Source organism: Pseudopipra pipra, chromosome 1, assembly GCF_036250125.1.
Source record: "Pseudopipra pipra isolate bDixPip1 chromosome 1, bDixPip1.hap1, whole genome shotgun sequence".
Classification (NCBI taxonomy): Eukaryota; Metazoa; Chordata; class Aves; order Passeriformes; family Pipridae; genus Pseudopipra; species Pseudopipra pipra.
In genome coordinates this window covers 92,026,089-92,038,175 of record NC_087549.1, presented here as the reverse complement: position 1 = coordinate 92,038,175, position 12,087 = coordinate 92,026,089, and the positions used below count along the sequence as shown (strand labels likewise).

General features: G+C 41.3%; 2 protein-coding genes across 4 annotated transcripts in view; one reads left to right on the top strand and one right to left on the bottom strand.

The window, feature by feature from the left end:
* On the top strand, nt 1–4,515 carry NOL7 (nucleolar protein 7). Its single transcript, XM_064665579.1, has 8 exons — nt 1–225; nt 645–705; nt 791–873; nt 1,018–1,049; nt 1,934–2,048; nt 3,148–3,269; nt 3,350–3,427; nt 4,129–4,515. The coding sequence occupies exons 1-8, from the start codon at nt 41–43 to the stop codon at nt 4,194–4,196; spliced, it is 744 nt and encodes a 247-aa protein (XP_064521649.1). The 5' UTR covers nt 1–40; the 3' UTR covers nt 4,197–4,515.
* Nucleotides 4,516–4,895: 380 nt separating this feature from the next.
* The window catches only part of RANBP9 (RAN binding protein 9), a 40,999-nt gene continuing 33,807 nt past the window's right edge, over nt 4,896–12,087 (bottom strand). Inside the window, exons 10-14 of one of the 3 annotated variants that reach the window (XM_064665415.1) lie at nt 11,163–11,310; nt 9,414–9,487; nt 7,090–7,241; nt 6,286–6,397; nt 4,896–5,869 (exon numbers count right to left, since the gene is read on the bottom strand). In XM_064665415.1, the coding sequence (XP_064521485.1) occupies nt 5,739–5,869; nt 6,286–6,397; nt 7,090–7,241; nt 9,414–9,487; nt 11,163–11,310 (617 nt within the window). In that variant the 3' untranslated portion in view covers nt 4,896–5,738. Of the gene's footprint in view, nt 5,870–6,285; nt 6,398–7,089; nt 7,242–9,319; nt 9,488–11,162; nt 11,311–12,087 lie in introns of those variants that run through there. The other 2 variants (XM_064665405.1, XM_064665424.1) reach the window with 2 other exon arrangements.

Here is a 12,087-nt window from a genome sequence, read left to right as displayed (position 1 = left end):
GGAAGGCGGGAGCGGTTCCGGGGCGGGCGGCGCAGGGACCATGGCGATGGCGCGGCCGAGGAAGGCGGCGGCGGCTGCGGGCAAGCGCAGGCCTCCCGCCGCGCTGCCCAGCCCGGCCTCCTCCTCGGAGGACGAGGCGGACGAGGCCCCGGAGCAGGTGTCCTTCGGCGTGGCGAGGGAGGCGGCCGAGGCTGAGAGGAAGCTCGTGGGAGAGGCGGCCCGGAGGTGCGGACACACACACGGACCCCGAAGGACCATTCTCGGGCACTTCACCCCTCTTGTCCCGTGCTCCCTCTTCGCCCCTTTTACTCCCCCCTTACTACCCCTGCTCTCCTCTTACGGCTCTCCTTACCGTGCTCTAGTCCTCCCTTTATTCCCCTCTTATCCCCCCCAACACCCCCTTACCCTCCTTCTAATTCCCTTCACCTGTCTTACTCCGCCATCCCCTCTCTTACCTGCCTTCACCCCTCTTACCCTTCGTTATCCCCCCGTTATTCCCCTTCACCCTTCTTGCCGTCCTCCCTTATCCCACCCTCCCCCCTCTTATTCCCCCCTTCTCCCCGTCTTATTCCCTTCCTTCCTCTCCCCCTTTATGCCTCTCCTACTCCGCAGCCGTGCTGACTGCACCTCCCGCCTCCCCGCAGGCACCGGGAGCTGCTGAAGGAGAAGCGGCGGCGGCACCAGGAGCTGTTCGCGGAGCAGAAGGTACAGCGCCGTCCCCCTACCCTCTCCCACCTGGCTGCGGGCGGGCAGTGGGTGAATTCCCGCCTGACTGCTCTCTCCCCCGCAGAAGCGGAGGCTGCTGCCCGAGGCCGTGCTGCAGGAGCTGCAGGAACTGCAGGATGTGGCCGCCACCCCTGCGCCGCCCGAAGGGTGAGGGGGTGTGGGGGGATCTGGGGTGTCTCGGTGGATGCTGCCCAGCCGGGTCCTGGCATTGGGAGGCCGGGCTTGAAACGGGAGTAGACGAAGTGTGTGTGAATTGGAAGATTAACCTGTTGCTTTTTCCTTGCTCCCCAGACCTGCTGAGCAGGCTCCAGCAGATGACCAAGGTATGCTACAGCTCACTTTGCTAGCGTGGAGCGCTTCTGATATCTCAGGAGTTCATTTCTGTGTAAGAGCTGCAATGGAGAGTGCCCTGGTGGAAGTCTGAAACATGGACAGACTCTCTTTTCCCAAGGGAAAATCTAAAGACACATTTAATCTAATTCTTGGGCCTTTTACAGAAGTTGCTTGCTGTACAGTGATTTCAGTTAAAATAGCCTGAGGTGTTTAAGGAAATCTTGAGAGGTGTTATAGCTGAAAAAGCAAGGATTACCAGAGGTGGGTTAATATTCAGCACTTGTGTAAATTATAAAGGCTATTCCTGGATAGAGTTGTTAAATCATCTTGATACTTTACGCATCAAACTACAATTTAATAGCATCTGTAAAATATGAAATAACTTTTTTCAAATTCAGAACTACACAGTCAAGAATGTTTATCACTGCTGTTTTCATCTGTACTTCAAAGTACTTCAGAAAACCCCTTTTATTTAAACAATTCTCTCATCCAGACCTCTCCTAATTATATTGCTGGATGGTGTAACTGCTACTTTTTCTTCCTTTTATTGAAAAAAGATCTATTGGCATAACAAAGAGATGAGCTGAGAACAAAGTGAGACTGAAGCTGAGGCTGGACTCCCGTTTGTGGGTTACCTGTAGCTGTTGTGTTGCACTGAATTTTTGTCCTGTAATGAATCCCATTTTGTTGATGCCAAGGAAGAGGAAAGCTGGCTAGCAGCCACCAACTTTGGGTTGCTCCCTTGAGGCATGTTTCTTCCCTTCCTTCTCACAGCCCTTCTTACTACTCAGTGCTTCTGAAAAATGCTTGTTGTTTAATTCCTGTTCCTCTTATCAGTTTTGATTCATAATGTTTGGGAAATTTTGTTTTAAAGTTACTTCAGGTGAAGAACTTGAAGATGAGGCTGAGAAAGAGAAACAAGGCCAGGCCCAAGGGCAAGGCCAAGCCAAAACGCAGGTGAAGAAAGGCAAGGCAAGCAAGGGTGCCAGGTAGGAGGAGGAAGAGATGATCCAGGGTGTCTGCCCCATGTGGCTGCTTTTGCCTGGGGGATGGGGCATTGCAGCAGCTGTTCTGTCACTGCATGGCTGTACCCTCTTCTGCACTTCATGTTTCCCCTGCTCTTCCTCTGACTGAAAGCATAGTTATGTGCTATAAGCATCTTTAATATCTTCTGTTATCGCATGCTTATGTAGAATCATAGAATGGATTGGATTGGAAGGGACCTTACTTAAAGATCACCTACTGCCAACTCCCCCTGCCATGGGTAGCAACACTTTCCTCTTAGGCCAGGTTGCTCAGAGCTCCATCCAACCTGGCTTGAGCACCTTCAGAGATTGGACATTCACAGCTTCTCTGGGCAACCTGTTCCAGTGCCTCACCACCCTCACAGTAAAGAGATTTTTTCCTAATATCTAATCTAAACCTCCTCTCTTTTAGTTTGAAGCCGTTCCCCCTTGTCCTGTCACTACATGCCCTTGTAAAAAGTCCCTCTCATCTTTCTTGTAGGCTCTCTTCAGTTACTGGGAGGTTGCAATTAGGCTGCCCTAAAGCCTTCTCTTTTCCAGGCTGAACATCCCCAGTTCTCTCAACCTTAATGTGTGCATGCATATATATATATATATATATATATATATAAACAAAATCTATAATGTAAATAATTTTTATATGTTAGGTATACATAACTGCTGTGAGATCACTGGGCAGTCATAAGCACAGCAGTACACACTGTGTTACGTGCTGCTACAAGTGGGGTGGTTGAGCACTGAATTCCTGCATTTCAATCTTTTTTTCTTTTTCCTCTTTATTTCTTTGTCACTGATGTCCCTAGAGAGGAATTGCACTGGCTTCTGGGAGAACTAGTTCAAGACTCCCAAGGAATGACTCAGGGCACACAAAGGCATATAACAACAGCTTCAGAGTTTTGGTCCCATTGTTAATTTTTTTTAATACTGCCACCAAGCTCATCTGAGCATCAGAAACCAGCAACTGCTGCAGTTGTGCTCAAGTAGCAAAGCTTGACGCCAGTGTGTGTGTTGTCCTGGGTTCTGTAACCATGGTAAAGGGATTTACATCTGTCTTTTTAACTAGGTCAAAAGGAAACTACGCAGCTGTGTGCTTAAAAGATCAGAGTTTAACAGGCCTCCACCAACAGCTCGCCAAAGACTTTCTAAATGCTCAGCTCTATGGGCCACACACCAACCGGGTACAGGGTAAGCAGTTTTGGTTAGGCAGGTCTGCATCTAGTCTTGTCTGGCTTAAACTTGGTAATTAACACTCATTTCCATTTCAGCAAATGAATTTTTTTCGCTTGCAAACAAGAAAGACCCAGTTAAAAAAGCTGCAGTTCAGTTTGTGGACAAATCTTGGGGTGAGTATAAAAAGTCAAAGTGGGTGCTACTTTTGCATATGTGGTTAAAAGTACACTTGAGTAAAACCAGTGTTCCTGTGTTAGAGGCCTGCAGCTTGTGACCCTCTAACCCAAGACTGATAGTAAGGGAAGGGCAGCACAGCATTACAGCCTCAGTGGGTGTCATGAGCATGCCCCTGGAGAGGGTGTGAGAGACACACACAACTTGGAAAAAAATTGCCTCATTTTTGGTACATTAAGAAAGCACATTAAGAAAACCACTGTTTCAGCCTCCAGCCTCTGAGCTGTTCGAAGGTGTTCCAGGTATGTGTAAAACCTAAAAGCAGGGATATCCAATGCCCAGAACTTCTGTGTGAGCACAGAGAAATAGCCCCTGTTGGGGACAGACTCACACCCACACAGTCTGTGAGGCTCTCGAACACCAGAGACAAAAGTTACTGATCGTTAAAGCATGCAGGATCTGCTTTTCACTTGTGCTCCGTCACTGAAAGCACCGCTGTACCTGCATCCCCCTTCTGAAGGAGCGTGGTGCAGGCTGGTACCCCTGGCCAGTTGAAGGCACCTGGTGTATGTAAAATACCATAGGAAGTTTATCAGCCTTCCAGTCAGTTATTCTGTTCTGAAATGCTGCAGCAGTCAATGGATTGCTGCTTCTACAGCAGAGGGGCAACTAACTAACAGCTATTTATTTTTTTCTTAAGGGCAAGAAAAAAAGGAAAAAGCAGCAAGGTTTAAGAAACGTTGGATCGCAACGCAGACTAAAAATTGAGTCTGAAAACAGCTTTTTCAGAAGATGATATTAAGGACTTTTACTGAAACTTAATCTCTCAAAACAACACTGGTTTTTTTTCCCCATTTCATCATCACTTTGCTTTCAGCTCCACCTACCAGAAGGCACTGACCTGCACCAAGCTGTGCCTGATCAGACTTTCCTGTTCTCTGACCCTTTCAGAAGTTCTTGGGGAAGCTACAAAGCGACGGGAGCAGGGCAGTGTTGTAGAACAGCTGGTGTTAGGACCAGGCTTGTTGAGCTGCCTCTGTGAGGCAATGCCTTTGCAGAGAATAAAGATGAGCCATGTTGTACCTACTGTTGCGGATGCTGCATTTCTTACAGCAGCTTCAGTTACTTGCATCTCTAAAGGGAAGTCTGTACCCTAATAGCAGAATCACTAAGTCAGCTCACACAGCAGGACACTTGCTTCCCTTAAGCCTGATGGTTACTTTCAAGCAGTAAAGGAAAATCCCTTACTGCTTGAATAAGATTCTGTCAGTGCATGGACTTGACCCCCCCTAGCTAGACTCACTTTGTGGCAAGAACACGGCAAGCCTTTAACTTCTGACAGCCCAGCTGCTGCAGGGAAGGGGCATTCTTGGCTAGAGCCACATTCACGGGTCTATGTAAGAACTGCTGTTCTAGGAGGGAACTCTAGAACCAAGACAATGTAGCATACAACTCCATGCTACCATGTATGTAGAAGTAAGTTTTTAATGGCTGGTTAATTATGATATCACTACATTTTATTGCAATATAGTACTATTTAAGCACTTTTAAAAATGCAAGGTGTACAAAGATTAAATTAAGACTGTAAATTGACTAAATATTTGGTTTTTATATAAATAGGTCATAACCACACTGTGTTGACATGTAATACTGTTATAATACAACAGTTAAACTGGTGAGCCTACACAACAGAAGCTGTCTGTAGTTAAACAAGGAAACAAAGTTGAAAAGACCATGTTAAAACAAAAAACTACTAAGATCAACAGGTTGGGATTGTAAGTAGCAACAAACATATTCACTCAGCTCCTGAGTAATTCAAGTTTTACAGTACACATTAAAAAATATCATTTCTTCCCATCAACACTATATATCCAAACCATTTGCATTTTGCAAATTACACTGATTGAACTATGTAACAATGGGGGTGGAGGTTGGCAAGTCATCCTGCTTGACATTTACATCACCCACATGCTAATACATCCATGTTTTCTAGTCTTCCGTCCCACCACAAGGTAGCAGGATTTTTGGTTTGTTTTGGACAATCGTTTAAAGGATTGGTACTTGTCAATTTGGATGTCTGACGTTACCAGTGATATTTTCAACTCTTAGTTGTCTAAGAGGTTTAAAGATGGAAATTTTCTCCTAACACTAAGTTAGAAATCATTTGCATCATGCTGTAAACTAGGAAGCAACATAAAGCGACAGACTTGTCCTTAGTACATAATTAAAATTCCAAATTCCAGTCAGCAGAGCTGGTCTACTTTCCATGTTGAATATGCCACAACACCTTTCAGACCTTCAAATGCATAGCTAGTGTAGGTAGTCTTCCACTGTGGCGAACGCACAGGATCCAATGCCTGACCGAGCCATCAATCCTAGACACTGTGATGCCTGTCCCATGGCCAGGGCAAGCGGTGGTTGCTTTGGCAGATTGTGAGTCTCTGGAAAAGAATCACAGTGGCAGTTAAAATACCTGATTAATTTCATAGCAATACACTGAAACCTTGATATTTAAGCCTGCTTCAATCACTCATTTCAAAATTCCTGTGTTTACTTTCAAAGTTTGTTGCTCCTCCACTGTCTGGCTCTAAGAGCAAAGTGACATTTTCAAATTCCCTGCATAAGCACCATTATTGAATAGGCCCATTTTTGGGCTGAACAATAAAAACAGACAAGCACCTGTTACATTAAAGTGCCCCCCAAAACTACCCCGTCTTCCTGAAAAAGCGTATCCTAACATTGCTATCCTTCATTACTCACTCAGTGAGTGTGATGCACAGTGAGCAGTAGGGTCATCTGTGTGGGACGAGAAAAAGGCACTGCCCACCACACATGGCAGCCTCCAGGCCATACCTACCTAGTATTGCACTATTAAGTACAGAGCACACTGGTTCTCTTTGTATCGGGTCAAGCTGATTTCCAACAGGGCTGCTCCAGGGATCGGAATACGCGAGTAAACTGAATGCATCCTGTGGGAAGATGATTTTTATTACATTTCACAGCTATATGCTACTAGTGAAAACAAGGACTATTCACTTATTTTGATTCAGTATCATGAAAGTAACTGTCAGTGCCTATCAGTACAAAAGGATAAAAAAATTGTGACAGGGCTTGTTCCCCTTGGAGCAAGCAGTGTTCTTCCCAACAGCAAGACAAAAGGTAGCAGTATTTTAGTAAGTGATGGGGTAAGAGAAAACAGACTGAAAACTGCATGCAGTCTTTGGCCGGAGAATTCTTTTCCAGAGCAGTCTCAAATCAAGGTAAACTAATTAGCATGCAGAGTACTGAAGAGACCACATGTTGGGCATCTCTACCAATCCTCATGGGGTTCATTATCATTAGAGCCCAAACCAGCACTTTGATTCAAGAGGCCAAGTTACATGGTCAGAAATGAGAGTAAGGAAAGTGCTAAATTAATTTCTGGGTTTAATTGTACTACAGCACAAAATTATCTTCCCTGTGCATGTGCGACACAGACAAGACAGGAGACAGTGCTACACCACAGCTGACCAGAATACTGCTCTCAGACAGACACACACATACACAAAAAAAATGAGAGAAGTTAAAGCAGAACAGCATTCCAGCACCACATGCTGTGGGAAGTTCCTGCTGAGCAGCACAGTTATTCACCTTAACACCACAGTTTCAAGATTAAAAATACCTTGAGCATTTTCTTATTCACTGTGTTTTTGCCACATTCTCTTCTTAGTTGCTCACTCATTGCTTGCAATTCTCTTCCAAAATGGATCATCCTTTCAATGGCTGCTTGGCTGCCACCACAGAGCTGACGTCTTAACTGACTTGAATCTACTTCTGCAAAAACGATATCGTCATCATCACCACTAATAGAGCTGAAAGTAACAACCTGTGGATCTACAGAATCTGCACTGATTTCACTCAAAAAAACCATCTGCCTTCTCAGAGAGACCTTGGCACCATATACTTCTGTACTGAGCACTGCTAAATTGCTCATTTATAAACATTTAAGAGACTTCATTAACTAACAGCAGAGGCTGTTGACATGTGCTGTTTATTTTGCAATGATTAATTTAAAACTAACTAGACTATAAACCAAATTTTATCCTAAAATTTTACGGGAGTTTAAAAAACAACAATAAAAATCCACACAGTTCTACTTTTTTAATTCTCTGGCATTGCACTTCTAAAGATGTGCCAGATCCGGAACTGCTAAAAGAGGGTAAAAACCCCTGAACCTCCTGAACAGCCATGATGGAGTCTGCTACAAGACAAGCATTTAGACTGTTCATACTCCTTGTAGAATATATTATCTTAATAATTCAGACATTTCAGGCTTCTTTTGTAATCAAGCAGAACATTACCATTGATTTCTTTACTGTTTGCTACAACATTCCCCAACACTAGTGATTTTAAAAAATATTTATGCAAATTATGAATAGTAAATTAATCCTTGGCTTCTCTGAAAGTTCTGTCTTTTTAAAATTTACAATTAAAGCAACATATTAAAAAAAAAGGCATTTATCCATTCCTTGCCTTTTTTTTATCAATGAAATCAAGTTTTAAATGTGCATTTTGAGGTACACTTCAATTACAAAACTATTCTTCTTTCTGACTTTACACCGCTATCTAGTGATGTATTCTGACTACTATTTCAAACAAGGATTTTTAACTGGCCACCTTTATTTTTTTCCTTAGATGTAGGCATAAAACCTCTGGAAAATACTTGCCTACTGGACATTACATACACAGCACTAAGGAGAATATATAAATATTTCAAAAAGTGAAAAACCACCAAACTCAGACTGGGGGCAGTAAATAGTGTAGGTGGAGGAGCCACAATTCTTTTTTAAAAAGGTGAAGCACCCACAAGTCTTCAATTAGTGGTGCAGCCTAATCTAGGACATCAGTTTCCAAAGGCAGAAAAAAACTATGTTACAAAAAGCACAAACAACTCTGTGCCCTGTGCAGCCGCTGCATGTCTGTCACAAGTCTCCGAGGAAAAGGCTCCAAGAGAGTAAAGAAGTATTTTGGTTGTTCTGTCATGGAAATGAGGCCCTGTTATTATCCAGCTCCAGAGCATAATGCAGGGAAAACAGCCTGGCAACTTGTATCTCCCCGCTTCATGGCTGTAACAGAATTACATTTGCTGTTCAACAGTTACCTGGTATTTACCAGCAAAGCTGCAGGATGAGCAACACACTTGCTCCTGGAACTGCGAAGCAGTCACAGACCTCTGCATGTGCTTGACCAGACTGCTGCATTCTGGAAGCCTCGAGTTTCACATTTCATTTAAACTACCTATTAATTGATGTCTGGTTAAATCAATTGTTTGAAAACCTAGTTCTGCAGCTGCACAAAGGGCAATCAGAGAGGATTTAAATATTCATTTGTCATCAATGTCAACAGGTATGACTGAGTATAAAGCAGGTTAAGTAAAACAGAGGTAATTTTTAGACCACAACTATACAAGCAGTAATTTTTTAGTGGAAAAAAATGAAAAAATTATTTTAATTTTTTTTTTACATTTCCCAAATATAGTGGTTTCCTTGAGCATTAAATATTAGCACTTCGCATTCTTCAGTATAAAGATTTAGAATTTCTACACTTACTGTGAAGCGCAAAGATGCCATGAGAACCATGAATGGGAAGAGGGAGAAACAATCTGCCAACCCAAAGCCAGGGGTGCTACACAACAGGGTGCTTCTTCTTAAAGGTACTTCCTTAGAAATTAATGCTAGTTTCAATAGCCACAAGTTACGTATTTTCCCTATTCTCACACTGATACTGGACCACCTAAATCAGTGGTTATAAGATTTACATCTTGTAACAGCAAAACAAACAAACAAAAAATTAAGATTTGAGCTAATAACCCTAATTTTCAAGTTGGGAAGCATTGCAAGTAAAAACATAACCTTGTTGCCATCACTTAATAAAAATGTAAGAAATATCACTGCAGACCCATTTCTGTGTCACATTCTTCCATTTCGTGATCATGTTTAGAACTACCATTTAGGAAGCCATTGGACGAAGTCTCAGCAACCCCATTGGAGTAGTGATCTGTTTCCATGTCTACATCATTGCTGAAAAGAGAGTAATAAATACAAGTTTTACTCATATTTAAGTACCTAGGTTATATTCACAACTTCATCACAGTACTTCCTCATCTTGGCTACTGAAAAGCTGCCTTAAATATTACCAAATTAGACCACAGTTTCTTCCATAGCAACTGGTGGTACCAGAGCACCATGGAAATTTTAAGGCTGTCTCAACTAATGTTAACATTTGGTAAAATAGTACTTTCAGATGCTGAAAAATTAAACACATCCCCTATTATTCAGGAGTAAGGAGTAACACTTACTAGATACACACAAAAAATTTTTTACCTTGTTTATATATCTTTATATACACAGAGTTGGAGAAAATGCATTGTGAAAATATACTATTACCACTTTTTTTTAAATATAGTTAAGTCTATATACAGCCTACTTTGAAACTGTATTTAGGTAACTAATTCTTTCAAAAATGCCTTGATCTCTTATTTATTCTCAGTGGAATGACAGGGGAGAAACGAAAAAAAGAAAACCCTAAAGCAAATGCTGAGTAAACCAAAACACTGAAGAGATACTCAGAGGCAAATTCAGAGCATTCAATTCCTCACCATACTTTGCTCGCAGCAGGTCACAGAAGTGCTTTCAGAAAATGCCAGTACAGCTTTGGGGACTGAGCTTTGCTGACAGTTGCATCCTAGCCTGTTCTATTTTGTTATGGAGAATAACAACCTAAAACCTCTGTCAAGACCACATATATCAAATTTAGAAGTTTAATATCTTGCTTCTAAGCAACCAAAAACACTCAAGTTTCCTTTGAGGAAGGAAACCAAAAGGCCTTTCCAACTGAGCAACATCACAGCCAAGGAACTGTCTTCTTCCTGTGAAAAATCTCCAAGTTGCTTGGACACTGCCAGGCTTTTTGGCAGAGGCAATGCTGATGCAAACAGAAATCATGAAGTTAAAAAGTAAATTGTTACTCTTACTTTTTCACCCCAATTATCACTATCCAATTGAAATACTTTTGGTTATCACCACTGCATCATTACACCCTACATGGTAGTTTTGGGAATCCATTTTGGACAATGCAGCCAAGTACTGCTGCATTTCACATCAAATTAGGTTCTGCTGCATCAACGCAACCCAGAGTTACTGGTGATGAATAACCATATTAAACCTGGTTAATAAATTTATTTTTATTCTCTGAATTGAATGTATTTGCACAAGTGACAGTGATTGGAATATAAAAACAAAAGGGAGTCCACATTTCATATGCATCTCAATGTTTACTTTGCAGATAGTAGCACAAATGGAGAGTATCTGGGAAACTTTTCATTACCTACATGCAACAAACTTAAATCAATGTCAGTGGCTTAAATTAAAATCCCAAATGCCAGAAAGCTAGTTAACCTTCACTGTACAACTTCAAAACTGACCATAAATAGCTATAACCCAGATAATTTATTTTTGTCCATTGCATTTCTTTAACCCAAGAGGAGAAAACAGTCTATTAAGCTTGAGTCATCAAAATAACACAAAAGCACACCAGAGTGATCACAAGCTGTTGGCCCCTTACACTATGTGTTTCAAATGTCCTTGGGGAAAAAAAAAAATCACATCAAATTCCACTGAAAATTCTTCTCTGTAATGCAAGCACATAGACAACACAAGTCTTAACATAAGTTAGAAGCATCTGAAGTTTATTCACCTGGAATAGCTGTTAACCTGCTGTGATCTTGATACATTTATGTTGTTTAGCTCTGGTACATTCAAGCTGGTGGTCGTGTGTTTACTGTGACAGTAAGACTGATGTGCTTTATTTGATATTACTCCATTACTGCAACTACTTTCAAACCCTGAAAGAAAGTTTTAACAATTATAACCATCTACAAACTTATTTGTAAGTACCAATTTATAATAGTGAAATAAGTAGAGCATAATTGTTCCTGGTCAGTAAACGCTAGATTTGCTAAACTAACCCAAATACTTTGCCTCCATGTTTCAGGTACTCGAACCTTTAAATTTTCTACAGTGCAGAAGTTAAGCATTATTATATATAACATATTATATATATATTTGTTACATATTATTAATATTATTATATATAACAATTACGAACATAGACATGAGAATGTTTTTCAGTTGCACTAATATACCAGTAAAACAGAAAACTGCACCAAAGCAGAATAATTTCTTTTAGAACTGATGCATTGTTTCTGAAAGATCCAAAAATCTTTTCTAGGCCACTGTAGTCATCATGAATGAAAGCAAACATGCACCTTACTAATTGTAATCACATAATTCTTTTGATAAATGTGCAGTAGAATTTGATGCTGAATATCTTGCATGTTGCTACACAACCTGCCTCCTTCACCACGTAACATTTATTGTTGATATTGTGCTTTACTAAATAAAATTAGACGATGCTGTGAAATAACAATATCTGGTTAAAATCTCTTCTGACCCTTGTAAAATAAGATAAAAAACTATTATTTGAAGCACATATTGAACCAGGAGCTCCCTAGTATCTTCTAATACAGAAACAAGTCACAGAAAGGGCTTATTATTAAGAAAACAGCTGCTGCCATTTAGGAAATCCCAAACCTCAATTCTAATAATACATTCATCAACTT

What these genes read in the sequence shown, in the direction of transcription:
- NOL7 (XM_064665579.1), top strand. Translation starts at nt 41, where the DNA reads ATGGCGATGGCGCGGCCGAGGAAGGCGGCGGCGGCTGCGGGCAAGCGC. An exon ending in GTGGGAGAGGCGGCCCGGAG is followed by an intron (nt 226 to 644) that starts GTGCGGACACAC and finishes GCCTCCCCGCAG; the next exon opens with GCACCGGGAGCTGCTGAAGG. An exon ending in ACCCCTGCGCCGCCCGAAGG is followed by an intron (nt 874 to 1,017) that starts GTGAGGGGGTGT and finishes CTTGCTCCCCAG; the next exon opens with ACCTGCTGAGCAGGCTCCAG.